The following is a 27544-nucleotide window of genomic DNA, read 5'->3' on the forward strand; positions in this document are numbered from 1 at the left end:
ATCTTCTTTGAGTCATTTTATTAGAGATGATAAGTAAACATATGGTTACATTACAACTTGTTTCTTGAACAATCTTATTAAGTCCAAAAGTTTCCCATAAGTTGTAATTACTTTAATTGAAATTGGCTTGCCTTGTTCCCTTGAAATATCTACTCCCTTAGGAAATTTTTCTCTTCTTTAGAATATGAGGATGATTAGATAACTGCATCCAAGAAAGAAATATGAAAAGCACAAGTAACTCCTGTGACTTACTGAACGATATTGAAAAATGAGAACATTACTTTGATTTTGACAAAATTCTACCTTTAAGAACCTGGTTCCATGATGGTGGCAGGACTTTGTGAGCCTGCTGCCAGGGTCGAGGGCACTTCCTACAATTCAGAAACTAAACTGCTCTGAAGATAAGTATTCTGAGGTATAACATCTTATTTCAAAAGAACAATATGGTAACTCTAGAAAATGTAGTCATTTCAGGTAAACTAGCAGAAGAAAATTAAAAATTACCCATAAATAATTGCTGCTCACAGTTTAGTAAGTAGCTAACCCATATTTTTGCTCTGTATATGCACGCTTTTCCTCCCCTCCCACCCTGAATTGAGATTATTTGATAAAGAGTGTTTGTTTTGTCACTCACTTTATTCATTTAACAAGTCATTAAATATTTTTCCATAACATCTGTTAAAGAGAAAACCGCAGGCTCAAAATTGTGTCACTTGTGCTAAAGCCAATGATATCAAACCTAGATTTAACCTGACCTAATTGCTGTTTCAACCTTTTCTAGAAATATAATCTTAATCAACCAGTCTGACATTTCCTGGTCAAGCACCACTAAGGTAATCTGTTGTGTGGGTCCTCTCCATCTCTTACATAGAAAGAAGAGGCAATCTGCATAATAAAAACCCTTCCCGCCCCCCCCCCCCCGCCGCCCACAAAAAAGAGTCCTGGTCTGAAAATAACCTTTTCTTTTCTTTTGATAAGAACTCCCTTGCCTCACCTTCTTCCTATAAAAATTTTCTATTCTATACATTCCCTGGGAGCACTCTTGTAGTTGCTAAGTGGGATGTCAAAATTCATGTATCTCTTAGTAAATCCAATTAGATCTTCAAATTTACTCGGTTGAATTTTGGTTTTTAACGCATCTTTTTTTTTTTCTGGTTAAATAAGTTAATATGGGTTCATTGAAATTCCAGGGAAATGATAAAATAGACATTCATTTCATAGCTGCATCATTTTCAACATATTCCCATGGATTTCTCCATGTAGATCATTGAACTATTAAATAAGACCATTTTTAAATGGTATACACACAATATTTATATTTTAGATGTCCCCAAATTTACTTAATCTCCAATTTTGATTGTTCTTAAAGTTTTACTGTTATAAATAATGCCTTGTTTATAACATCCTGTAGATAAGTTATACATAGATTTGGCGAAATGCCCCAGCCTACTTTAGAAAAATAAATCTGTGTTTTAGGGACAGAAATAGCTACAGAAAGCTCCAAAGCCAAGTTCCTTAGGCCTTCATTTGAGTTCCACTGGCAGTTAATTAACTTAATACAGTTTTCAGAAAAGGCTTGCCTATTTTGTTTTTGCACACAGTAGATTAAATGTGACAACAAAAGGAGCTGGTAAAGGTGAGGAAATTACAAGGGAGGAGAAGAAGGAGAAGAATACGGCGTGTGAATGGCTGAGAGGGGGCTGTTAGTTACATGCAAAATGGTAGTAGGAGAAGGACACTCATCTTTTCTTCATCAAATATTTTTTAAGCATATGATATGTACTGGCACCATGAAGACATACCTAGCTAGCTAGGGAAAGAAAAGCAAATCAAAATTCAGGCAGCAATTGTATAGGGATTAAAAATACAACTTAGTAAATAATAACAATATTTAGATTCAGTATCCTCTAAGAAGCCCTCTATAATATTCGATGGAAAGAGTTCCTTCCTTCCAGTGGTTAAAAATGACAAGTGTTGGCATTTGAATGAGAGTCAGTTACTTAGAAAGTTCTCAGAACTAGGACACCTCATTGCCTAACCACACTATTTCGGGGTATTTTAGTTAATATGCGAATCAACAACAGCTGTGAGAACAAAACCACCAGGACATCAGCACAATAGGCTGAATATGCTGGCAAGTTTTGTCAGGGTCTTAATAGAGAACTGCTGTGGAATTAAACAATATATAATTTATACATATATAGAGCTTACATAAAATATTATTGAAATATATACACAAAATTTATCAGCTTGGAAAAAACAAACATTTTAAGAATTTCTAAGCGTAGATAGTCTATATTCATAATTATAATCTACTCATAATTTTAAACAAGATTACTGCCAGATGAAATAAGAATTTCATCTTTACATCTTATTTTGTTTCATCTTCTTCTCAAGGGGAAAAAAACCAATTATATATCTGCCAACAGCATGTAATTTTGTTTCCCGTACGTACACCCAATAGTGAGTGATACCTTTAAAAAACACATAATTTCAAGGTCAGCGAAAAACACACCAACAAGAAAACTGAAAGGAGAAAATAAGATTTAAAAATTGTATTTAGGTTAGAAACTAGTCAGTAGAGCTACTATATTTATAAATTGATATACCATTCTGCATTGCATAAATGATATCCAAGACACTTAGATTTTATAAAGAAAATAGTGCAATTTAAATGTCAAAAGAGAATATAGTTGAACTGTTCCCTCTACTGGATGTTTTAATAAAAAGCTAGACATACTGACTTCTTACATAATGGGAATGCAAAGAAATTGGGGCTATAAGACAAACCTGAATGATGGTCTCTCTGGGGAGGAGGGGGCATTTTATATCTGCATCTTTTGAATTTTTTTTATGGTGAGAGTATGTTCATCACTTATATAACTTAAAAAAATTTTAAACAAGATACAAAATTCTATATATAATATGTCAATTTTGTTTAAATATATATATTTAGGTAGAATCACACTAGAAGTCAACAGTTTTTAATTTGGGCTATAAAGTTTATGGATAATATTTTCTTCTATGCTCTTTTGTATTTTCTAAATGTTTTCTAATAAGCAGGTACTGGTTTTATAATTAGGAAAATATTCTATTTATCAATAGAAGGTTTTAGATGCTTAGTAAAAATTAGGTACATAAAAGTTTTTTCTTACAATAAAAAGAATCTTGTTTCAGTTATTATTGTTAACCTACCTAATTAGTGCTTTAGGCATTTATTTAGGTAAGAGCTTATTCCCTAAAAATACATACTGCAAAATGTGAAAATTTGATCCTCAAAATCTGCCAAGTTGTATGAATAAAATAACTCATGAAATCATGTGTAGGAAGTTCCACTTATTTATGGATTGTGTGTTTCTCCCATGTGGTAGTTTAGAACACAAAGTATTTGCACCATAGAAATAATGCTCTAAATGTACTTCTCAGGTTGGGCCATAAAAGTTTATTTTACCCAAAGTATAGTCAACTATTGTATTAACTGCTAAGAGAGGAGGCATCTGAGAAATGCAAAGGAAAGGGCTTGCGGAAATGATAGACTCGGCCGGTTATAGAGTGACCACATCCTACAGATCTCTGAATGGCCTTCTGGAAACTCTTGTCACACCTACAAGAGAAATAATCTGTAAATAGATAGGACTGGTGGTCTGGGAATCCCTTTCCCCTTGCGGCCCCCACGTGAAACTCGCCCTCCCCATCTTGAGTCAGGAGGTGCAGTAAAATCTCAGACAAAGGAATCACATGCCCCTTGCACAGACACTGCAGAGGTATGTAAGCTGTAAGAAATCTAACCAAGGGGAGCTCGTGCTTTGGTGCTGTGAAAAGCCCCACACACTCCACCGGCAATAAATTCTCCTTCCTCTAACAAAGTTGTCTGAGCATCCAATTTCCTCCCTTGGGTGTCGCTTCCTGCAACAATGAAATAAAAAGTAGTAAACAATATTTACGATAAAGAATAGTAAGCAGTATGCCTTTAATAGTGGCATAACCCATATGAGAGCTGGGTTCTTGTCCTGTGAGCTGAAATAAAGTTCCTTAAACCTCAACTAGGGTGTAGGGAAGCCCTAGCCTCTAGAAGATTTCTGTGAATTTGTAGGGACTTATTCTCTTCTGTTTTCAAGAACAAAAGAATGTACTCACAGTAACCCATCAGCGAGCGATGTAGATCTGCTAGAGATTCTGTAGGGGAGATAAAGGGGGCTTATTACTCGATGTAAAGATTCATTTTAGATTAAAAACCTTTGTGCATTAAAAGACTCTATGAAGAAAGTAAAACATCACTTCCAGAATAAGAGAAAATACTTACAAGTCATATATCTGATAAGAGTCTACTATCCAGAATTAAAAAGAATTCTTACAGCTTAACAATAAAATGATAAATACCCCAGTTAGAAAAAGAAATAAGCCAAGAATCTGAATAGACATTTCTCCAGAGAGGATATGCAAATGGCCAGTAAGCACAGAAAAATATGCTCAATATCATTAGCCATTAGGGAGATGCAAATCAAAACCACAATGAGATACCACTTTACATCCACTAGGATGGTTATGGCAAGAATATGGAAAAATTGGAAGCCTCATACATGGCTAAGGCTCATGTAAAATAGTGCAGCCACTGTGGGGAACAGTTTGGCAGTTTTTCAAAAACGTTAAAAAAATTACCAGCAATTTCACTCCTGGTAATATCTCTGTGATGACTGATTTTATATGTCAACTTGACTGGGCCATGAGGTACCCAGATATTTGGTTAAACATCATTCTTGTGGCTGCGAGGGTACTTCTGAATGAGAATAACATTTGAATGAATAGTCTGAAGTAAAGCAGATTGCCTTTCCCAGTGTGGGTGGGCCCCTTCCAATCCACTGGAGGTGTGAGTAGAACAAAAAGACTCAATAAGGGGGAATTGATTTTCTGTGCCTGTCTGTGAGCTGGAACATTAGTTTTCTCTTGCCTTCACATTTGGACTAGAACTTATGCCCTCATCTATGCTAGGCCTCCAGTTTGCTGACTGAATATCTTGGACTTTACAGCCTCCATAATCACATGGTAAATTGTATATATACATACCTCCTATGAATTATGTTTCTCTAGAGAACCCAGACTAATAGAGTATCTAAAACAAATCAAAACAGGTGTTCAAATGCATTGCTCATAACAGCCAAAAAATAAAAACAATCCAAATGTCCATCAACTATAAATAGATACAAAAGGAATCATAGCATAATTCATAAATGGAATATTATTTGGAAATAAAAAGGAATGATGCACTAATGTGTGCTAATCCATCGATGAACCTTGAAAACATTATGCTAAGTGAAAAAAGCCAGACAAGAAAGGCCACATAGTGCATAAATTCATTTATTTAAAATATTAAGAATAGGTAAAGCCATAGAAAGAAAATGATAGATTAGTTGTTGGGATTTGGGAAGGGGAGAAATATTTTATAACTGCTTCTAAAGTTTATTAAGCATGAGCAAGGGATTTCTTTCTGTAATAAAAAATGTAAAGTAGATGGTTCCACAACTGTAAATATACAAAAACCACTGAATTATATATTTATATGGTAAATTGCATGATATATTAATTATAAAATGATTTTGAGGGGAGTAGGAGGAAATTGCTGTTGTTAGATAAGTCTAATAAAAGGCCAAAGAGATGATTTATTCAATGAATAAGCAATTTGGGTTTATGTTCTTATTTCTAAAGACTAATGAAATTGCTCTTGTTTTTAAGAATTTTTCTAAAAGCATTCTTGCCTAATTAAATAGAATATGCTGAATATAATACAATTTGGTTTTTTGAAATTCAGTGTTTTCCTGTGAGAGGGCCATCAGTCTAACCTTTAGTTCTCTTAACAGAGAAAACAAACTAAATAAAGGTCTGTAGCCTGAGCTATTCATACACAAATTCCAGGACAGATCCTGGAAGTTTTTAAACTATATCTCTGGTTGCTGTTTCTTTTGTCTTTCTCCCAAAAGTGGAATTTAGGTAAAAGTGGTTAAATAAAGGATTCTGGTCATTTGAACCCAGGAGGTTTATAAAACTGAGGTTTTGTTTGACATTAACTCCTAAGAAACAACTTTTGTCCTCTTTAACCTCGTCCTCATATCTATCCATTGGAGATAGCCAGGTGCTTTTTCTCTCTAAAATATGCACTCAGGACAATCGAAATGAATATATGTTTAAAGAAGCATGGGCCAATGTGAATGGTTTAAATTTCATTCTCCTTATTCCAGTTCTGTCACAGTGTATTTTTGTGTGTTCGCAAGACTTTTCTCCCAAGGCAGAGGTGCTCAGATGGACATGGCAGTTTCCTTTGTTGTGCTTACAGTGTCTGTGTCTCTGCACTGAGCTGCTCTACAGGTCTCAGGGGGCACTGGCACAGCTGGAATTCATCATGGCCGGTAAGCATCACTTGCTGGGGTTTCCAGGCAAGCAGAGCAAGTTGCTCCACCAGTTGGGCATCTGTTCTGGGGCTATATGACTGGTGGTGACCCTGATGCAGGACAATGTGAATCTCCTTGAGTTGGGGTTCAAGCTCTGCACCTGCCAAGAGAGGGTCCTTGACTCAGCACAGGAAAGAATTCAAGCACAAGCTGGAGTTACACAAAAGGAAAGCTTATTGGAGAAGGAATAATGCTCCATAGACAGAGATCTAGTCTCCTCTCAAAGTCAGAGAATGAAACCGCTAATGTTTGAGGTATTGGTCTTATATTTGTTTTCCTTTTATGTAGGTATGCAGTGTTAAAGGCATGAGGAAGCAGTTGCTGATAATCTCAGCAGGAATCTTCCTTTAGGTTCCCGAGGTTTGGCCATATGCCGATCAGCCAGGTTCCTTATCTAGCAGCATGGCACAGGCTCAGGGTGAAACCTGGTTTAATATTTGGTCAATTAGTGTAGTTCTCATGCCTTTTCCCTATGTTAGTCCTCGAGCAGATGGTGTAGGAGAGAATCTCCTGGGGCCCCGAATCAATCCCAAAGGCATCATCTCCGCACACCCACTCCTTACCTTCTGAAAATTAACCTTGGCTTGGGAAATTAGGTAACATCAGCACTAAATCTAGACTTTTCAGAAATATTCGGATTCTTTGTCTGAGAATCAAAGATCTAAATGTGTCAAGAGCAGCTATCATTTGGAAGTGGAAAATGAAAGGCGACCAAGATTTGTTAGCAAAGCCACATGGGCAGCCAGGGCACTGAGTTGTTAATAGATGTGTCTGTGTACAGGTACAATTTAGATGTTTCTGTCCTACCCACTGTCTCAGCTTGTTCTCCTTTGCAGCACCAGCCACAAAGCTTCACATCTGCCTCTCCTCAGTGGCCAGCTTCAAGTTGTTTTTCCGCAAACCTGCAGAGCAATTCAGCCATTTTTGCTTCCCCTCCTGTAACCACAGTATCTGAAGAGCACACAAATATGATGATAATGAGTCTCCAGTATGCCCAATATGTCCTGCTCATTGTGAATTTTCACTGGTCTCTCCCAGATGAAAATTCCTGCATGTACAATCGTTCATTGATTCAACAAACATTTTTTGAGCAGATACAAGGTGTTAGGCGCTGGATGCAAAAATAAAGCACTAAGTGGATATTAGGCATGAGACTCATTCCACTAACATTAGCCCACTGTCTGTTTCCTGGCTCCTCTGTTTGTATGATTAACTTCCACTCAACTTACTTTCAGGGAACTGAAAATATTTCCTTAAGGAAGGAAAAAAAAATTGTCAGAGCAAACCACATTATTTTTGGTATAGTTTTGAGGTTCAAAGATTTGCTGTCTCCTATTTATCTTCTAAAAAGGAATAAAAATAAATTTGGCACAAGCACAGAGGACTGTCCATTAGATGTGACCTGGACAGACTATGAAGCCCCCAAGGGCCTTGCCAATTATCCTGCCTGCACAGGTCACCATTTGTACACTTGTCACTCCCTAGCTATGGGATGGCACCTGGGCCAAAGTGCCAGGCTGGACAGGAAGAACTAGGTCAGGGCTGCTTCTGTTAGGGAATTGGCATGTGGAGCACTGGAAGGGGAGAGGAATGTGAAACAGAAATGGGGGACCACAGCAAGGTGGGCAGTGAGCCAGAGAAGCAGAGGGAAGTAGGCTGGGCAGCGCAGGCTGAATTTTGCATATAGTGGTCTCTCCACAATGGTGAATAGCAGAGGGTGCTTCAGGCTGTTGTTGGGACTAAAGGAAACAATGTAGATCTCAATCTTCAGTTCCCATGAAGCCTAGTAGTACACCTTCTCAGTTTTTCTGTGCCTCTCAACTTTTCACTAGGGAATCTCAGAAACTCATCAACAGAGATGTCCTCTAAATATCTCTGATAGTGGTCAAAAGAAAGATACAAAGATCAAGACGTTGGAAAGGGAAATCCTTAAGTTAAAAAAAAAGCATTTCAACTAGATTTGCAAAGCTCTTGCTGTGGTTCTTCACCTTTTTAATTTTTTTTTGTATTCCTAATGTTTTATATTATAATTTTTCGGTGTGCATACACAGGCATTTGTTATACTCTACACATTTTTTGTAATTTTTTAAAAAATTTTCTCTACAAATTTTATTTTATTGGAGTGAAAAGCACCTAACATGAATTTATTCTGTTAACAATATCTAAGTGGACAGTGTAGCATTGTTAACTACATGCACATTGTTGTAAAACAGATCTCTAGAACTTTTCCACCTTGGGAGATTGAAACTCTATATACCCACTGAAGGAACAACACCTTCATTCCCCCTGCCCCAGCCCCTGGCAACCACCATTCTACTTTGTTTCTATGAGTTTGGTTACTTTAAATCCTTATATAAGTAGTATTATATAGTATCTGTCTTTTTGTGATTGGCTTATTTCACTTAGTATAATCTCCTCATATTTCATCCATGTTGTGGCATGTAACAGGATTTTTTTCTTTTTTAAAGCTGAGTAATTTTCCATTGTTATGTATAGACCACATTTTCTATATCCATTCATCCACCCATGGTCATTTAGGTTGCTTCCACATCTTGGCTATTGGGAATAGTGCTGCAATAAACATGGCCGTGGAAATATCTCTTTGATCTTGTTTTCAATTCTTTTAAATGTGTACCCAGAAGTGGAATTGCTGCATCACATGGTAGTTCTATCTTTGATATTTTTAGGAAATTCCATACTATTTTCCATAGTGGCTGCACCATTTTACATTCCCACCAATATTGCAAAAGTATTCCAGTTTCTTCACATCCTTGCCAAAATATGTTTTTTGTCTAGTTTTTTTTTTTTATATAGTAGCCATCTTAATGGGTATGAGGTGATATCTCATTGTGACTTTGATGTACATTTCCTTGATGACTAGAGACATTAAACATCTTTTCACATCCTTATGGCTATTTGTATATCTTCTTAAAAGAAATGTCTATTCAAGTCCATTGTTCATTTTTTAAATAGAGTTACCTGCTTTTCTGGACATTGATTTATAGGGGTATTTTATACATTCTGGACATTAACCTCCTATTTGATATATGATTTACAAATATTTTCTCCTGTTCCATAGATTGCTTTTTCACTCTGTTAATTGTTGCAGTTTTTAAACTTAATATAGTCTCATTTTTCAATTTTTGCTTCTGTTGCCTATGCCTTTTCTGTCATATATAAAGAATTATTTCCTGTTTCAATGTCCCAAAGATTTTCCCCAACATCTTCTTCTAAGAGTTTTATAGTTTTAGGTCTTAGGTTTAGTTCTTTAATCAATTTTGAGTTAACTTTTATATATGGTGTTACATAAAGGTCTATCTTCATTCTTTCATGTGTGGATATCCAGTTCCCCAACACTATTGAAGAAACTATTCTTTCCCCATTGTGCAGTCTGGGAACCCTCATTGAAGATCATTTGGTCATAAATATGTGGCTTTATTTCTGGGCTCTCAGTTCTGTTCCATTGGTTCTGTTCCATAAGTCTGTCATTATGCCAGTACCATACTGTTTTGATTATTGTAGTTTGTAATATGCTTTGAAATCAGAAAGTGCAATACCTCCCACTTTATTCTTTTCTCAAGATTGGGTTTGGTTATTATAGGTCCTTTGAAATTCAATATGAATTTGGCTTTAATATCAGAGTAATGCTGCATTCATAAAATGCATTAGGAAGTGTTCCCTCCTCTTCAAATTTTGGGACAAGTTTGAGAAGGACTGGTGTTAATTCTTCCTTAAATATTTGGTAGAATATTCCAATGAAACTCTCTGGTCCTGGGCTTTTCTTTGTTGGGAGGTTTTTAATTACTGATTCAACCTCCCTACTAATTAGAGGTCTGTTCCAATTTTCTATTTTTTTTTTTTCATGATTCAGTCTTACTAGATTGTATGTTTCTAGAAATGTATACATTTCTCCTAGGTTATCCAATTTGTTGGCATATTATTCATAGTAGTCTTTTATAATCTACTTTATTTCTGTGGCATCCATTGTGACATCTCTTTCATTTCTGATTCTTTTTGTTTTTTCTTTAAAAAGGATTTGTCAATTTGTCACTAAAGGTTTGTCAATTTTGTTGGTCTTTTCAAAAAAACAGCTCTTAGTTTCATTATTTTTATTTTTCTACTTTATTTTTTCTCTAATCTTTATTATTTTCTTCTTTCTGTTAGCTTCAAATTGGTTTTCTTTTCCTAGTTCCTTGAGGTGTAAAGTTAAGTTGTTGATTTGAGAAATTTATTCTATTTTAATGTAGATGTTTACTACTATAGACTTCTCTCTTAGAACTGCATCTATAAGTTTTGGTATGCTATGCTTACATTTGTCTGAAGATATTTTCTAGTTTCACTTGTGTGTGAGTTGTTCTTTGACCCACTGGGTGTTTGAGAGTGTGTTGTTTAATTTCCACTTATTTGTAAATTTTTAGTCTTCCTACAACTATTGATTTCAAGTTTCATTCTATATTAGTCAGCAAAGATACTTGTTATCATTTTAATGTTCTTAAATTAGTTGACATTTTTGTGTTCTAACATGTGGTCCTGGAGAATGTTTCATATGTGCTTGAGAACAATGTGTATTCTGCTGCTCTTGGGTGGAGTGTTCTGTATATTTCTGTTAGGTTTAAGTGGTATATAGTATTGTTCAAGATCTGTTACCTTATTGATCTTATAAAAGATCAATAAGATCTGCTATGGTTTTTCTATACATTATTGAAAGTAGAGTATTGTAATCTATTATTTTATTATTGTCTATTTCTTCAATTCTGTCAATGTTTGCTTTGCATATTTGGGTGGTTTAATGTTGGTTGCATATATAATTGTTATGTCTTCCTGATGTATTGACTTCTTAAAGAATCTTATACAATGTTCTTTTTCTCTAGAGACAGTTTTTGACTTAGAGTCAATTTGATATTAATATAGTCAGCCCTGCTCTCTTTTGGTTACCATTTGCATAGAATATTTTTTTCATCCTTTTATTTTCTGCCTATATATCTTTACATCTATTGTCAGTCTCTTGTAGATAGCATATAATTGTATCTTGCCATTTAAAAAAATCTATTCAGCTACTCCATGTATTTTGATTTGGGAATTTAATCTATTTATATTTAAAGTAATTACTAATAGGAAAGGACTTACTGTCTTAGTCTATTTAGGCTGCTATAAAAAAAAATACTATAAACTCAGTGGTTTGTAAACAATATTTATTTTTTACAATTCCAGAAGCTGAAAAGTCCAAGATTATGGAGTCAGCAGATTTTATGTTTGGTGAGAACCTGTTTTCTCATAAATGGTGCCTTTTAGTTATGTCTTCATATAGTGTAAGGGGTAAGGTATTTGTTGAGGTCTCTTTTGTGAGAGCACTAATCCATTCATGAGGGCTCCACCTTCAAGACCTAAGTATCTCCAAAGGCCCACCTCATACTATTACTTTGTGGGCTGGGATTTCAACATATGAATTTGGAAGAACACAATCATTCAGACCATAGCACTTACTATTGCCATTTTGTTAGTTGTTTTCTATTTGCCTTTTTTTGGGTCTCTCTTTTCCACTTGCTGCCTTTCTTTGTGTTTCATTGATTTTTTTCTGTTGACATGCTTTGATTTTCCCCCTCATTTTCTTTTGTGTATTTTCTACAGATATTCATTTTGGGCTTACTGTGGGGCTTACACAAGACATTTTATAGTTATAACAATCTATTTTTTTTTATTAAGCTGATTTGGTAACATTGGTTAATGCAATTATATAATTTTCAGGTGTACATTATAATTTGATACCTATATATTCTATTGTGTGATTACCAAAGTCCAGTTTCCTTCAGCTACCATAGATTTGATGCCCAAGGCTGAGCTGCAGCCCCAAACCCCTAACCCAGATGTCCCGTCACCCTATATCCTCTGAGACTGATCACCGAAGAGCCTCAGGGGAATCTGAGCGAATGCTACCAGAACTGTTGCTAACACTGACATGGACTGAAACTGAGAGTAACGAGTGTGATTAAAATCTACAAGAAAATAAAAGATGTTAGACTCTATATAAAGAGGCTTAGATGCCACCTCCTGGAAACCAAAAGAAAAGTGCCTTCTTTGAGCAGGCTAAAGAGAGATCTTTATATAATAAATCTTCTTTCTAGAAAAACAACAGAATACACTTCCATTAATGCCCAGATGGAGAACCAGTCCATTAAACACCATGAACAACAAGGTGATAAGGCATCTCAGAAAGAAAAAGTCTCCAGAAAATGAGCTTACGGACATAGAAATATGCGACTGAAATGGCAGAGAATTCAGGATGGTATTTCTGAAAACACGCAGTGAATTCTGAAATGAGTCATATCAACAATTTCAGAAATTGCAAAAAACAGCTAGATGAGCAGAGCAAGGAGATAGAAATTCTCAAAAAGAACCAAATAGAACTTTTGGAGATAAAAAAAAAAAAAAGCACAATGCAGGAGTTAAAAAATGAAATAGCAAGCTTGGGAAATAGAGTCAACCAAATGGAGGAAAGGATCAGTGATATCTAAGACAGGAATCTAGAAGTAAATCAGAAGGAAGAAGAGAGAAACCAAAGAATGAAAAATAATTAAAGAGAAACAGAAGACCTAGCTGATACCATCAAGAGAAGAAACATAAGAATAATGGGCATTATTGAAGGCAAGGAAAAGGAGCAAGGACTAGTAAGCATTTTCAGACAAATAGTGGATGGGAATTTCCCAAATCTAAGGAATGAGCTGGATCTTGGAATTCAAGAAGTCAACAGAACACCCAATTATCTCAACCCAAGAAGGCCTTCACCAAGACACATTGTATTAAAATTATCAAAAATCAACGACAAAGACAGAATTCTGAGGGCAGCCAGGGAGAAGAAAATGGTAACGTATAAAGGAAAACCCATTAGATTATTCTCAGACTTAGCGCAGACCTTACAAGCCAGAAAGGAATCGAATCAAATATTTAAACTACTAAGTGAAAGGAATGACCAACCTAGAATAATGTATCCAGCTAAGCTCTCTTTTAGATATGAAGGAGAAATTAAGACTTTTCCAGACATCCAAAATTTGAGGAAATTCTCCACTACAAGGTCTGCACTACAGGAAATATTGAAAGGGGTCAGTTTGCTGAAAACAAAATGACCAAAACAAACAAACAAACAAACAAACAAACAAACAAACAACCATAATTAAGAGTAAAGTGACTATTGGGCAAATAGAAGCAGAGGAGTGCAACCCTTACTATGAAAAGGGCATTATAAGCTTAAATAACAAGAAGAGAATTGTTATAACAAGATAGTAATGAACATACATAGGGACAAATTGAGATAGTAATGACTGAAAAGGGGGTGGAGGATCCACATTCGCAAAGGGGAATGGAGATAAGGCATGCGCAGAAGAAAATGGACAACCGTATATATATATGACTATACTTTACATATTCATAGTGGTAACCACATGAAAGATCTAGAACCGTTGTATATAACAAAACAAGAAGGACCGGAGAGAAAACCAACAAAAGCAGAAGCACAAGAACAAGGAAGCAATGGAAACATTGAGCAACCAGAAATCAAAAGATAACATGGCTATAAGAAGACCTCATATTTCAATAATCACCCTAAATGTAAATGAACTGAACTCACCAATTAAAAAGGCACAGAGTTGCAGAATGGATCAAAAAGCAAAACCCAACCATATGCTGCCTCCAGGAGACACATCTCAGCTCCAAAGACAAATACAGACTCAAAATGAAAGGGTGGAAAACAATATTTCAAGCAAATGGCATTCAGAGTAAAGCAGAAGTAGTGGTATTAACATCAAATGAAATAGACTTCAAAATAAAAAAGGTAAAGAAAGATACTGAGGGACACTTCATAATGATAAAGGGAATCATGCACCAAGAAGAAATAACACTTATTAATATCTATGCTCCCAATCAGGGAACCCCAAAATATGTAAAGCAATTACTAACAGACCTAAAGGGAGAAACAAACCAAAACACTATTGCAGCAGACCTAAACAACCCACTGTCAGATATGGACACATCATCCAAACAGAAAATCAATAAGGAAATAACATCCTTAAATGACACATCAGACCAACTGAACATAATTGACATTTACAGAGACTTCTATCCTAAAACAGCTGCTGATACATTCTTCTCTAGTGCACATGGAACATTCTCAAGAACTGACCATATACTGGGGCACAGAGATAGCCTCAACAAATATAAAAGGGTTGAAATCATAGCAACCATATTCTCTGATCATAATGCTTTGAAACTAGAGATCACCTGTAAAGAGAAATCAGGAAGAACCACAAATACTTGGAGATTAAACAACATGTTACTGAAGAATAACTGGGTCAGAGAATAAATAAAGAGATCAAGAGATACATAGAAATGTAAAACATATCAAAAACTTTTGGGACATGGCAAAAGCGGTCATAAGAGAAAAGTTCGTATCATTACAGGCCTATCTCCAAAAAATAAGAATGAGCCCAAATAAACAACCTAATGCTTTATCTTAAAAAACCAGAAAAGAAAGAACAAATGAAGCCTAAAGTCAGCAGGAAAGAAATAATCAAAATTAGAGAAAAAATAAATAAAATTGAAAACAAAAAGCAATAGGAAAAATAAATGCAATAAATGCAACAAAGAGCTGGTTCTTTGAGAAGATGAATAAAATTGGCAAGCCCCTGACTAGACTTACTAAAGAAAAAAGAGAAAGGACACAAATAAACAAAATCAGGGATTAAAGAGGAGAAATTACAACTGACATCGCAGAAATACAAAGGATCATACAAGAATACTATGAAAAAGTATATATCACCAAATTTAATAACCTAGAAGAAATAGACCAGTACTTAGAAAAATACAATCTTCCTAGACTGAATCAAGAAAAACTTGAAAATCTAAATAGACCAATCAGCAGTATGGACATTGAAACAATCATCAAAAACCTACCAAAAAGTAAAAGTCCAGGACCAGATGGCTTCACCAGTGAATTCTAAAAAACATTCAAAGAAGATTTAACATCTATTCTCCTCAAAGTCTTCCAAAAAATCAAAGAAGAGGCAATATTTCCCAACTCATTTTATGAGGCCAATATTACTCTGATACCAAAACCTGGTAAAGATAACACAAAACTACAGACCAATATCTCTCATGAACACAGATACAAAAATCCTAAATAAGAAACTAGTGAACCGAACACAGCAACATATTAAAAAGATGATACGCCATGACCAAGTGGGCTTCATTCCAGAGGCACAGGGATAGTTTAACATATGCTGATCGATTAATATGATATACCACATGAACAAATTAAAAAATAAGAATCATATGATCATATCAATAGATGCAGAGAAAGCCTTCAAAAAGATACAGCATCTATTTATGATCAAAACACTTAAGAAAATTGGTGTAGAAGGAAAGTACCTTATTATAACAAAGGCCATATACAACAAACCCTCAGCCAACATTATACTTAATGGTGAAAAACTAAAAACCTTTCCTCTAAGATCAGGAAAAAGGCAAGGCTGTCTGTCCACTATCGCCACTGTTATTGAACATAACATTGGAGATCCCAGCAAGGCAATCAGGCAAGAGAAAGATATAAAAGCTATGCAGATACGAAACAAAAAAGTCAAACTGTTACTATTTGTGGATAACATGATTCTCTATATAGAATACCCTAAAGACTCCACGAGAACACTACTAGAAACAATAAGCAAATACAGTAAAGTCTCTGGATACAAAATCAACATTCAAAAATCCATAGCGTTCCTATACTCTAATAATGAAGTGTCAGAAAAAGAAGTGGAAAAAATAATTTCTTATGCAATTGCAACAAAAAGAATAAAATACCTAGGAATAAATTTAACAAAACAAGAGAAGAACCTATTTAATGAAAACTATAAGACCCTATTAAAAGGAATCAAAGAAGATACAAAGACATGGAAAGATATTCTGTGTTCTTGGATAGGAAGAATCAACATAGTTCAAACGACCATATTACCTAAAGCATTATACAGATTTAGTGCAATTCCCATCAAAATCTCATCGGTATTTTTTAAAGAAATAGAACAAAAAAATCATCAAATTTGTATGGAAGCACAAAAGACCCCAAATTGCCAAAGCCATCCTGAGATAAAAGAACGAGGCTGGAGGCATCACTCTGCCCAACTTCAAATTATACTACAAAGCGACAGTAATCAAATTGGCATGGTATTGGCAGTAAAACAGACACACGGACCAGTGGAACAGAATCAAGAGTCCAGAAGTAAACTCATCTTTATATGGGCAAATAATTTTCAACAAAGAAGCCAAAGACATACAGTGCAGAAAGGAAAGCCTCTTTAATAAATGATGTTGGGAAAACTGGAAGGCCACCTGCAAAAGAATGAAACTAGACTGTTGTCTATCACCACACAACAAAATTAACTCAAAATGAATTAAGGACCTAAATATAAGACCTGAAACAATAAAATGCAGAGAAGAAAATATAGGAACTAAACTCAAGGACCTTGGACTTAAAGAGGATGTTATGAATTTGACCTCAAAAGCAAGGGAAGTAAAAGCTAAAATAAATCAATAGGATTACATCAAACTAAAAAAAGTTTCTGCGCAGCAAAAGAAATCCTCAACAAGGTAGAGAAACATCCAAATGGAAAAATACATTTGCAAGCAACACCTCCAATAAGGGCCTAATATACAAAATATACAAAGAACTCATACGACTCAATAACAACAAATGTTCCAATCACAAAAATGGGCAGAGGACCTGAACAGACACTTCTCCCTAGAGGACATACAAATGGCCAACAAATATACGAAAAGATGCTGAACATCACTAGCTATTAGGGAAATGCAAATCAAAACCACAATGAGATCCCATCTCATACCTGTTAGAATAGCTATAATCAACAGGACAAGTAGTAACAAGTGTTGGAGAGGATGCAGAAAAAAAGGAACCCTTATACACTGCTGGTGGGACTGCAAATCAGGATAGCCACTATGGAACGGTATGGAGGTTCCTCAAAAAACTAAGAACTGATCTACCATATGATCCAGCAGTCCCTCTACTGGGTATTTACCTCAGAGACTTGAAAACCCATATCCAAAAATATATTTGCACACTGATGTTCATAGCAGCATTATTCACAGTGGCAAGGACATGGAAGCAACCTAAGTCCTACGATAGATGATTGGCTAAATGAACTGTGGTACATATATACAATGGAATATTACTCAGCCATAAGAAAAGATGAAATACTGCCATTTGCCACAACATGGATGGACCGCGAGATAATCGTGCTAAGCAAAATAATCCCGACAGGAAAAAGTAGAAAATCACATGATATCACTTATATGTGGGATATAAACCTAAAAGCAACAAATTAGCAGGACAGAGACTTATGGATATGGACTATAGACTAGTGGTTACTAGTGAGGTGGGGGAAGCGAGGGGAGGTAGATAGGGTAAAAGGAGTCAAATATAGGAGGATGGAGTGAAACGGGATCAAATATGTTAGCTGAAGGAAAGTGGACTTTGGGTGGTAAGCACACAATAGAAAATATAGATGTCAAATGATAATGTACATCTGAAAATTATAAAATTGTATTAACCAGTTACCCCAATAAACTTAATTAAAATTAAAAAAGGAACCCAGAATGATTTATATATAAGAAACCACTTACTAAGTCCTATGGAGTAGGGTGTACCCCTTAATTTATAAGTCTTTGTTTTACAGATGAGAAAGCCAAGGTATGGACATAACACAGCCAAATAGCAGATATACAAGATCATGTATAAAAAGTGACTGGTATGTAGCAGGCATTCAAAAATTAAAACAACTTTTATTATCTCTTTTCTTCTAAACATTTTTTGAGGTGAGGGAATTATTCTGAATTATTGTATCGGGCCTCATGTAATCACAGGGTCCTTATAAGTGAAAGAGGGAGAGAGACTTCAAGATGCTATGCTGTTGGCTTTAAGATGGAGGAAGGGGTCATTAGCCAGAGTGTTGCCAACTCCTAGAAGCTGGAAAAGGGTAGGAAACAGCGTTACTCCGGGAGCCTCCAGAGAAAATATGGCCTTGTCAACATTTTGATTTAGTGGGACCTATTTTTGTACTCTGACTTCTAGAATTGTAAGATAACAAATTTGCGTTGTTTTAAGCCACTAAGTTTGTGGTTATTTGTTATAGCAGAAATAGGAAAGTAATACAGAACTCTGAGTCAACAAAAAATAAAAAGACATATATCACAAAATTATTTAGGAAATATTTTATTGTACAAAATTTACATTTGTTGCATAAGATGAAAGCACGGCAAAACCAATCTTTTGTTAATCCATTTTTCCTTGAGATTCTCAGTGAAAAGTAAAGATTTATTTTCTAATATATCAGATAATACAACTTTTTATACAGTTGTTTAACAGTTGTATTGGGAATAAGTATCTTGGGACATTAGCTATAAAACTGAAAACAGATCAAAAAAGTGCAGGGGGAAGACCACTGCCAAAGAGTAATCTCCAAGAACTTGGTATTTTCCACGGCAAGGTAGATGATGTGGGGTCGTCACACTGTAACTGAAGAACAATATGTTTTAATCCTTCTGCTTTGCCACCAAATCGTCTTTTAACATTTAAGTATTACAAAATTCTCCTTTCTCTAGCTTTTTAATTCCTTTTGGTTCTGATACTTTTAGCTGTTTTGTGTGTGTGTGTGTGTGTGTGTATAAGAAAAAGCAAAGTAATAAATTTCTATATCTTTATGTCGACTTAAGATAAATTTCTTCAAGTTCCAAATCATAAAGATATGTCAGAAAGGCTGTAGATAGATTCCATCAAGTAAAATTAAATTGAAAAGGAACAGGTTTTCTTCTGTGTGTGTGTGTGTGTGTGTGAGATTTGGCAAAAGCACAAATTAAAAAGACAGAGTTACCTACCATATAAAGCTGCCTTATGGTACTTCTGTTATGCCTAAAAACTAACTGATTCCCCTAGGTGTGATGCTTTTATTTCACAATAAAGAGAAGTATTTTAATTATAACCATACTCTATAATATAGCTCATTTGTTTCCTAAAAAAAATTCCAAAAAGAACTTAGCTATTCTTATAAGAAGTTGACTGTCATAAATGCAACTCGAACAATAAATACAATGAAAATACTTAAGATTTTTCCTTTTTGGAAAATTAGCCTTATAACAAATGTAGACAATAGGTTGGTTAACTGCCCTCTTTTCAAAAGTTTGGCTAAACTAAATTTTACCTAAAGATATATTATATTAACATGAACTTTTACTTATTTGGTCTACTTATATAGTACATAAAATGCAAGTTTAGGAGTACATAACCAGAGAAATCAGAGGATTAAGCTGTAGGAATACTTACATGTGGTTTGATAATCTGAAGCCATTCATTAAGATACTCAACCAGTCCTAACGCATCTGGGATATTGTCTCCTTCTGAAACAAATTTCAGCAGAACCGCCACCGCGATTTCTTTAGAACAGCTATAACAAATTTAAAAAATAGTGAAGTATTCTTCTACTGATAGCCGCTGCAGATTCCAGTGTGTCTGTTTTTATAGCTAAGATAATCTGCCAGGCTTTAGGCAAGATCACTTATTTCCCTTTGCCCCAGTTATATTCTTCTGTTTGTGGGAACAGGACTAGAAGCCACGTAATGCTCATCCTGGACATATGCAAGTTTATGCCTCACACCAAGGCTGCATGAAAAATCATCCCCTCTATCCCTGGATATGTTCTGATCTACTACCAAAATCTACTATACAAGACAGTGATTTTTCAGACACACCACAGCAAAGAGACTGAAAGATTAATACTTTGTTATTAATACTCTAAAACAGTGGGAAAAAACTATGGCATAAAGAGAAAAAAACTACTACTTCTTACAGATACCTTCTATTGAGTGACTATGTGCTTAAGCAATACCTGCATATTGATTCAATCACTACAACAATCCTTGAGGAAGTTATAATTATCCCCATTTCATAAACAAATATTTGAAATAATAGGAACAACCTGGATTCAAACTCTAGCTTTGTCACTTAAAAGGATCACAACAGAACCTACCTCACAGATCAGTGTGAGGTTTAAAGGAGGTAATGAAGGCTGTGCTTAAAAGTGTCTAATACAATGCTCATAAATAGTTAATGTTAATAATTAATCATGAGGTAACTGAGGTTTAAAGGGACTGAAATGTAGTTAAAAATATGCTCAAAGTTCTATATTAAAAGTGGCAGAGGTGGAACTTAGACCTAGGTCTTTCTGACTCTAAAACACAGTCTCTTGTTTTGCTAGAGATGCCTCAAGCTAGTGATGAGATGGATATACCAATGCAAAAATGCTTCCTGTTTGCCAACAAAAGCAAAAATTGTTTCTAACACCCTAAAACCAAGAACCCTGAGAAAAAGTTAATGCCAAAATTTGAGAGCATGTGACTGCTACAGAAATAAAGGTGAGTTGAGTTCCTAAGCTGGATTTGAGATGTGGAAGAGATTATGACATGTGGGTTCAGAAGTATCAGATGTACCCAGAGAGCCTACTGTAGCAGCTCAGTCTCTAAAAATTAGAAATTGGAAGTTATTAGCACTAATCATACCATCTCGGTACATAGTTCTGAAATATCTTTGGGGCACTCTAGCTCTGTATGGAAGCACTGTGAGCTGTGATGGCTCAAAAGATTCTAGTTCCGAAATACTCATGCTATGTATGACAGCTTTAGAAATGGCTCCTGCCTAGAGACGGCTAGGCACTCTGGCAGTGCCTTCATTTTAAAGGCAGTAGCTTGAAAAGTACTGGTGTATGGTCTTGAACTTATAGTGCCTCTACTACTTTGCAACATAAAGAGTAGAACAATAGTTTTAATACCATCCTCTGGTCCTCTCTAAAAAAAAAAAAAAAGGGTGGAAAATGATTACTTTTACTTTTTGTGACATTAAAGTCTAACATATGAGATATAGCTATTATTAAATTACCAAAGTACTTCTATTCCAATTAAATATAACAGATCTCAGGTGAGCCACACACTGTCACCATTTATATTAGAGCAACTAGTATCTTTTCCAGAGATCAGAGTATACATTTGTTCTGACAGTGGGAAGGCAAACTATGTGTGTATTACAAAAAATTTTGCAAAAAATCATAATGTACATTGAGGGAGAATAAGGGTTCAAAACTGTATAAGCTATAAGTTTTGTGGGGTTTTTTTTTGCAATTTCGAAAACTTTCTTGCAATGAATGTATAATTACACTGAATGTTAAACATGGGTTTGGTTATAAATGAGTAAAAGATTTGTGTTAGAAAATTAAATAAAATCGACTTTGTGAGAAACATTTTCAAGTAGGATGAACTCTAAAGTTACAAATGTTTTGCTGTATCTTGGAGATAAGCATATTTAATTTAATTATATTTTAAAGAAGTTGAAAACAGATTAAAAACTTATTAGTGGTAGTTATTTCTGGGTGATAGAACTATTTTAAATATTGTTTGAGTAGTCTATATTTTCTAAATGTTATATGAATATGTCTAACTTTTATAATATTTTTGGTTATTACTGCTAACTTTTAAAATATTTTGTTAATGTTGCTAAGTTGACAGCTACCTAGTTGTTGTTCATCTGGCCTCACAGAGTTTCACTTAAAATTCAGAAAAAGACTCAGGGAGATCCCCAGAGCTCTTCTTCTGAGTAACTTCCTCCTCTCTGGTTCTCTGCCTTGCACTTTCTAGTTATCTCAGCCTTCACGAACTCTGATCTGGTATTTCCTCAACTCAGCAAGACTGCAGCTTTCTACCTGGGTTCCCTCCCCATCCCTGTGTTGTAGTCTGGAAAGTATCTCCAAGCAGAAAGTTGGGGCAATTGTAGGACTTTATTTGCCTTCTCTCAAAGAAACATAGTTGTGTGCTACTTATTGTCTCATGCCTGAAAAACAGTTTTTTCATTAATTCTGTCCAGTTTCTAGTTGTTTATAGCAGGAGGGCAAGTCTAATATCAGTATTCTGACATGGCAAGAAACAAAAGTATGAGACTGATTTGTAAAAAAGTAAGAAGTCAGTTTGAGGGGGTAGAGTGCAATGGGAGTACAAAGAGAGGGAGTAAATTTCTTATGCAGAGGAGAGACACAAGCAAGGACACACAAGAAATGATGTGTCATTAGAGTCTTGTGAACTGGGTAGGTTTTTGCAGGGGGAAAAAGAAAAGTAGAAGGAACAAGGAACAAGCAAGGGAGAATGAGACAGGTTTTAGGAAATTGTGAATGCAGTTGTTCAGCTGGAGTAGAGTACAAGGTGAATAGAAAACAAGGATGAGCAAGGCAAGGAGACCAGGGAGGGCCCTGTGTGACATATTAAGGAGCACGAACCAGATTATGCAAAAAGCAAGTAAAACTGCTGATGGATTTTACTCAGAGAGTGTTGTGATCAGTTTTACATTTTAGAAAGTTAATTCTAACAACACTGATAAGATGGATCAGAGTAGGTCAGAATGGAGGTGGCAGAGGAATCAAGAGACCTTGACAGCAGTTACTATTGACTTAACTGTGTCCCTCTAAAGCTCTGTTGAGGCCCTAACCCCAAATGGTATCTGCAGACAGTATGTTCAGAAGGTAATTAGGTTAAATTTGGTTATAAGGGCAGGGCCCTAACCTAACAGGGCTGTGGCCTTCGAAGAAGAGGAAGAGGGACCCCTCCCCCAACTCTCTCTCTGCCATGTGATGATACAGCCAGAAGGTGGCCATCTGCAAGCAAGGAAAAGGGCCCTCACCAGAACCCAACCATGCTAGCACCCTGATCTTGGACTTCTAGACTCCCAGAATTGTGAGGAAATAAATTTCTGTTAAGCACCCCTAGTCTATGTTATGGCTGCCTGAGCAGACTAGTACAGCAGTCTAGGCCACAAATGATGTGGCTGGAATGAAGCAAGAGAGATTCAAAGCTGGTGGTTTGCAGGGCAGGTGCAGAGAATGATCAGGTAGCCAGAGATTCTAGGCTGTGGTAAAAGAATAGTTTAAGTTATATACATTATGGGGAATCAGCTAGGCTGGGAAAAAAGTAATAACACAAATGAGGGATGGCCTATGAAAACAAAGGAAAGTTGAAGGAAATGATACTTTTAATAAGAAAAGAGTAGGTTTTAAGGGAAAAGAGAAAGTGGAATGACATGCAAGTATAAGAGATGGACAAAATAATTAGTACTAGGAAAATGAGTTGAAATGCCTATATCATTTCTGACAAAGTCTTGAATATTTTCAGAAAGCAAGCAGAGACATAAGTAATTACAAATAACGAGAAATAGGCACAACTTCTAGACAAAGAATAAAGCTTATTGGGATCCAAGATCATGGGTTAAACCCTATAGTGAAGTGATTAAAAGTATAGGATTTGGGGCCGGATGCCTATGTTTGAATCCTGGCTCTGCCTCTTACCACCCATATGACTTTTAGCAGTTATTTAACCTTCAATTATCTTATTTACAACATGTGGTTAATACTGGTGCATACCTATATAGTTATTATGAAAATTAAATGACTTACTACAAGTAAGGTGCACAGAACAGTACTAGGCAAATACTTTGCTATTACCTCGACTATTATATTACTGTTACTACTATCATGACTTCAGGTCATGCAGAAGTTATAACACAGATTTTAAAGCAAGCAAACCAGTCATTCTATTTTGCAATGCTAAGTTTATAATCCTGAAATTTATTATGCTATGTACAGAGGCAGATTTATTGGTTGAGTTTGAGCAGATTTATTGGTAGTAGGGACATATTTTTCCTAAGGTTAGTTCTGACCAACTCTCTAAAGTTACTGCAGAGGGATGTCCCTTATCTCTCTCTTCATGGGAGAACAAAGAGTAGATTATATGTGTGTGAGAAGCAGCAGAAACCACCCTCTAAACAGCTCCCTCCCCTCTTTTCACACCACTGGCTCTGTCTTCCATGAACTTATCAGGCACATCAATCCCCAGAAAGGAGGAAGGCTCAGGGGGAATTAAAGCATACAGCAAGGCCTACTGGTTAGCACCGAACTTAACTTCAGTCTTATGAAACAGAAGGCTATGGGATAAAGCAGGTAAAAACAGGGATAGTGTAAGTGTATACTGGGCATGGACATAAATCAATTTATAAAAAGATGGGCTAAAAGAAAAAAAGATCTCTCTCTAGTTTCTATCTTAACTTTCGGTTACCTTTGAAATATTCATGATTCCCAAAGACTAATCAAGAGTGACGGTAGAGGATTTAAAAGACAAATGCATAAAAATAATTATAAATGTTATTGGGCACAAAATGTTTAAAGATGTAACTTGTGATGACAGTATATAATGAGTAGGAGGAACAGTGTGTATAGGAGTAGTTTTTGTATGCAACTGAAGTTTTGAGTATCAATTCAAATTAGTTTCTTATAATTTTAGGATGTTATATGAAATCCCCATAGTAACAACAAAGCAAGCATCTATAGACTGTACTCAAAAGGATAGGTGAAGAGAATCAAAATATGTCACTATAACAAATCAACTAAGCACAAAAGAAGGCATTAATGGAGAAAATGAAGAACAAAAAAGCTATAATACATATAAAAAATAGGAAAATGACAGAAATCTTTATCAGTAATTACTTTTAATGAAACTAGATTAACTCTCCAACCAAAAGACAGAGATTTTGGCAGAATGGATAAAAACACATATCCAACTATGTGCTCTCTACAAGAGATTCACTTAAGATTTAAGGACAGTTTGAAAGTGAAAAATGGAACAAGATATTCTATGCAAATGGTAACCATAAGACAGCAGAATGGCTATACTAATATCAGACGAAATAGACTTTCCAGTCAAAAACTGTTAGAAGAGACAAAGCAGGCCATTTTATATTGATAAAAGGGTTAATTGAGAAGATGTAACAAATATAAACATATGTACAAAACCAGGGCCCCAAAATATATGAAGCGAATACTGACAGGACAGAAGGGAGAAACAGACAGTGCTACAGTAGTAGTTGAAGACTTCGATACTTCATATTCAATAATAGATAGAACAAACAGAAGATTAGTAAGGAAACAGATGACTTGAACAAAACTATACATCGATTAGACCTAAAAGACATATATAGAACACTCCACTCAAGAAAGGCAGAATGCACATTTTTCTCAAGTGCACATGGAACATTCCAGGATAGACCATTTGTTAAGGCACAAACAAGAACTGAAATATTTAAAAGACTGAACTCATACAAAGTGTCTTTTCCATCACAAATGAATGACACTAGAAATCAACAACAGAAGAAAAACTGGAAAATTCGCAAACGTGGAAATTAAACAACACAATCTCAAACAATCAATGGGTCAAATAAGAAATCACAAGGGAAATTAGAAAATACTTAACAGATGAATGAAAATGAAAACACAACAAACAAAGAATATAGTAAAAGCTGTGCTAAGAGGGAAACTTATAGTAATTATAGGTATATATTAAAAAAGAAGAAATTTCTCCAATCAATAACCCAAGTTTCCATCTTAGGAACCAGAAAAAGAAGAGCAAATGAAATCCAAAGCTAGCAGAAGGAAGAAAATAATGAAGATTAGTTAGAGTGGAGATAAACAAAACAAAGAACAGAAAAATAACAGAGAAAAATCAATAAAACCAATAGCTGTTTATTTGAAAAGATCAACAAAATTGACAAATGTTTAGCAAGACTGAGAAATAAAAAAACAAAAGTGAGAACATTACTACTGCTTGTATAGAAATAAAATAGGACTTTTATTTAATGCGTACAGATTTCCTATGTAGAATAAAGACAATGTTCTGAAAGTGGTGGTGGGTACACAACACTATGACTGTATTTTACGACACTTAATTGTATACCTAAAAATGGTTAATTTGATGTTATGTATATTTTACCAAAATTAAAACAAAAAAAGATTATAGAGTTTCATAGAACAAGTATCAGGATCCCTAACATGCCATGCATATTAAAGCTTTTCAGGAACCTATTCCACAAAGTCCAATCTTTTTCCCCTGAATGTTCCTATTTTACATTTTCAAAATTCTAGTAAGTAATCCAACACACTCTCCAATTATCTTATTTCTTAAAAAGGAGGGGAAAAAATGAACAAACCAAGCAAACAAACTCACCCTTCATCATAGAGTGTTTTTGTGATACCTCCTCCAGGAATACGAATACAAAACTCAGAATCGTGTGTTTCAGGAATGCATTGGCTTTTTTCCATTTCTTCCCAGTTAAGGCTCTTTATTTTATTTTGGACACTTTTTTGCATGGAAGGTGTAAGAAGGTACCTGAAAGGAGTACTAGAAATGATCATATAATTAACTTTCTAAAAATTCACAAATATAAACATGAAGGCAAAAATCAGTTATTTTAGCAAAAATTATCTTGTTCTCCATATATTTTGCTGCCCAAGGCAAAACACAAGTTTCAGCAGTTTATGGAAGAATAACAAGTAAAAACACTACTCTGACTTGCTATTTACATACTTAGGAGAGAGGGTAAAGAGACAGGAAACCTTAAACTAAGGCAAGATAAATCTATTTCCCACAGCTATGCTCCCTTTCTGGCCATGAGGCCTATGTGAGATTCCTAAGAATTAGTCCAGTTTTGAAATGTTACCCTTCGCTGACACTTTTCATAATTTTCCAGGTGCATAAATGATAATGCGGCAAAATAGATTACATTTCTATCTCTTGGATATTTTGTCTAATTTTTAAGAATTCAGTCTGACATGCCTGGGAGCTATACCTAAAGGCAACTAGATTTCTGCAAATACAAATGGTTGCATATACGGAAATAAAATAAATAGAAGTTATTAATTCAATCTTTTGAAAATTACCAGCAAAACTTAGGTACCCTTCCTCCTCTTTTACTACATCAGCTGCGCTCTGTGATGTTCTCAAGCACATGATGCCAAATAATCAAAGTACAGTTCCAGAACCGTCTCTATCTTTACACTAAAGCTTCCCTTGTACCCTAACTATAGCACCAAAAGGATCTACCTAACTGTGTCCCCTTCCTAGCTATTGTTTTTTTTTTTTTGCCTTCCTCTTTCTAAATTCCAGGAAGGAGAGGTAAGGATATACATGGC

At 35.2% G+C, this 27544-nt stretch overlaps 1 protein-coding gene across 3 annotated transcripts in view; it reads right to left on the reverse strand.

The window, feature by feature from the left end:
- Nucleotides 1-3427: 3427 nt before the first annotated feature.
- The window catches only part of PSMG2 (proteasome assembly chaperone 2), a 32601-nt gene continuing 8484 nt past the window's right edge, over nucleotides 3428-27544 (reverse strand). Inside the window, exons 5-8 of one of the 3 annotated variants that reach the window (XM_036229829.1) lie at nucleotides 26580-26741; nucleotides 4138-4176; nucleotides 3790-3906; nucleotides 3428-3604 (exon numbers count right to left, since the gene is read on the reverse strand). In XM_036229829.1, the coding sequence (XP_036085722.1) occupies nucleotides 3475-3604; nucleotides 3790-3906; nucleotides 4138-4176; nucleotides 26580-26741 (448 nt within the window). In that variant the 3' untranslated portion in view covers nucleotides 3428-3474. Of the gene's footprint in view, nucleotides 3605-3789; nucleotides 3907-4137; nucleotides 4177-18695; nucleotides 19015-19818; nucleotides 19940-26579; nucleotides 26754-27544 lie in introns of those variants that run through there. The other 2 variants (XM_036229828.1, XM_016119859.2) reach the window with 2 other exon arrangements.

The sequence above is a fragment of the Rousettus aegyptiacus genome, unplaced genomic scaffold (genome assembly GCF_014176215.1).
Source record: "Rousettus aegyptiacus isolate mRouAeg1 unplaced genomic scaffold, mRouAeg1.p scaffold_m13_p_12, whole genome shotgun sequence".
Lineage (NCBI taxonomy): Eukaryota > Metazoa > Chordata > Mammalia > Chiroptera > Pteropodidae > Rousettus > Rousettus aegyptiacus.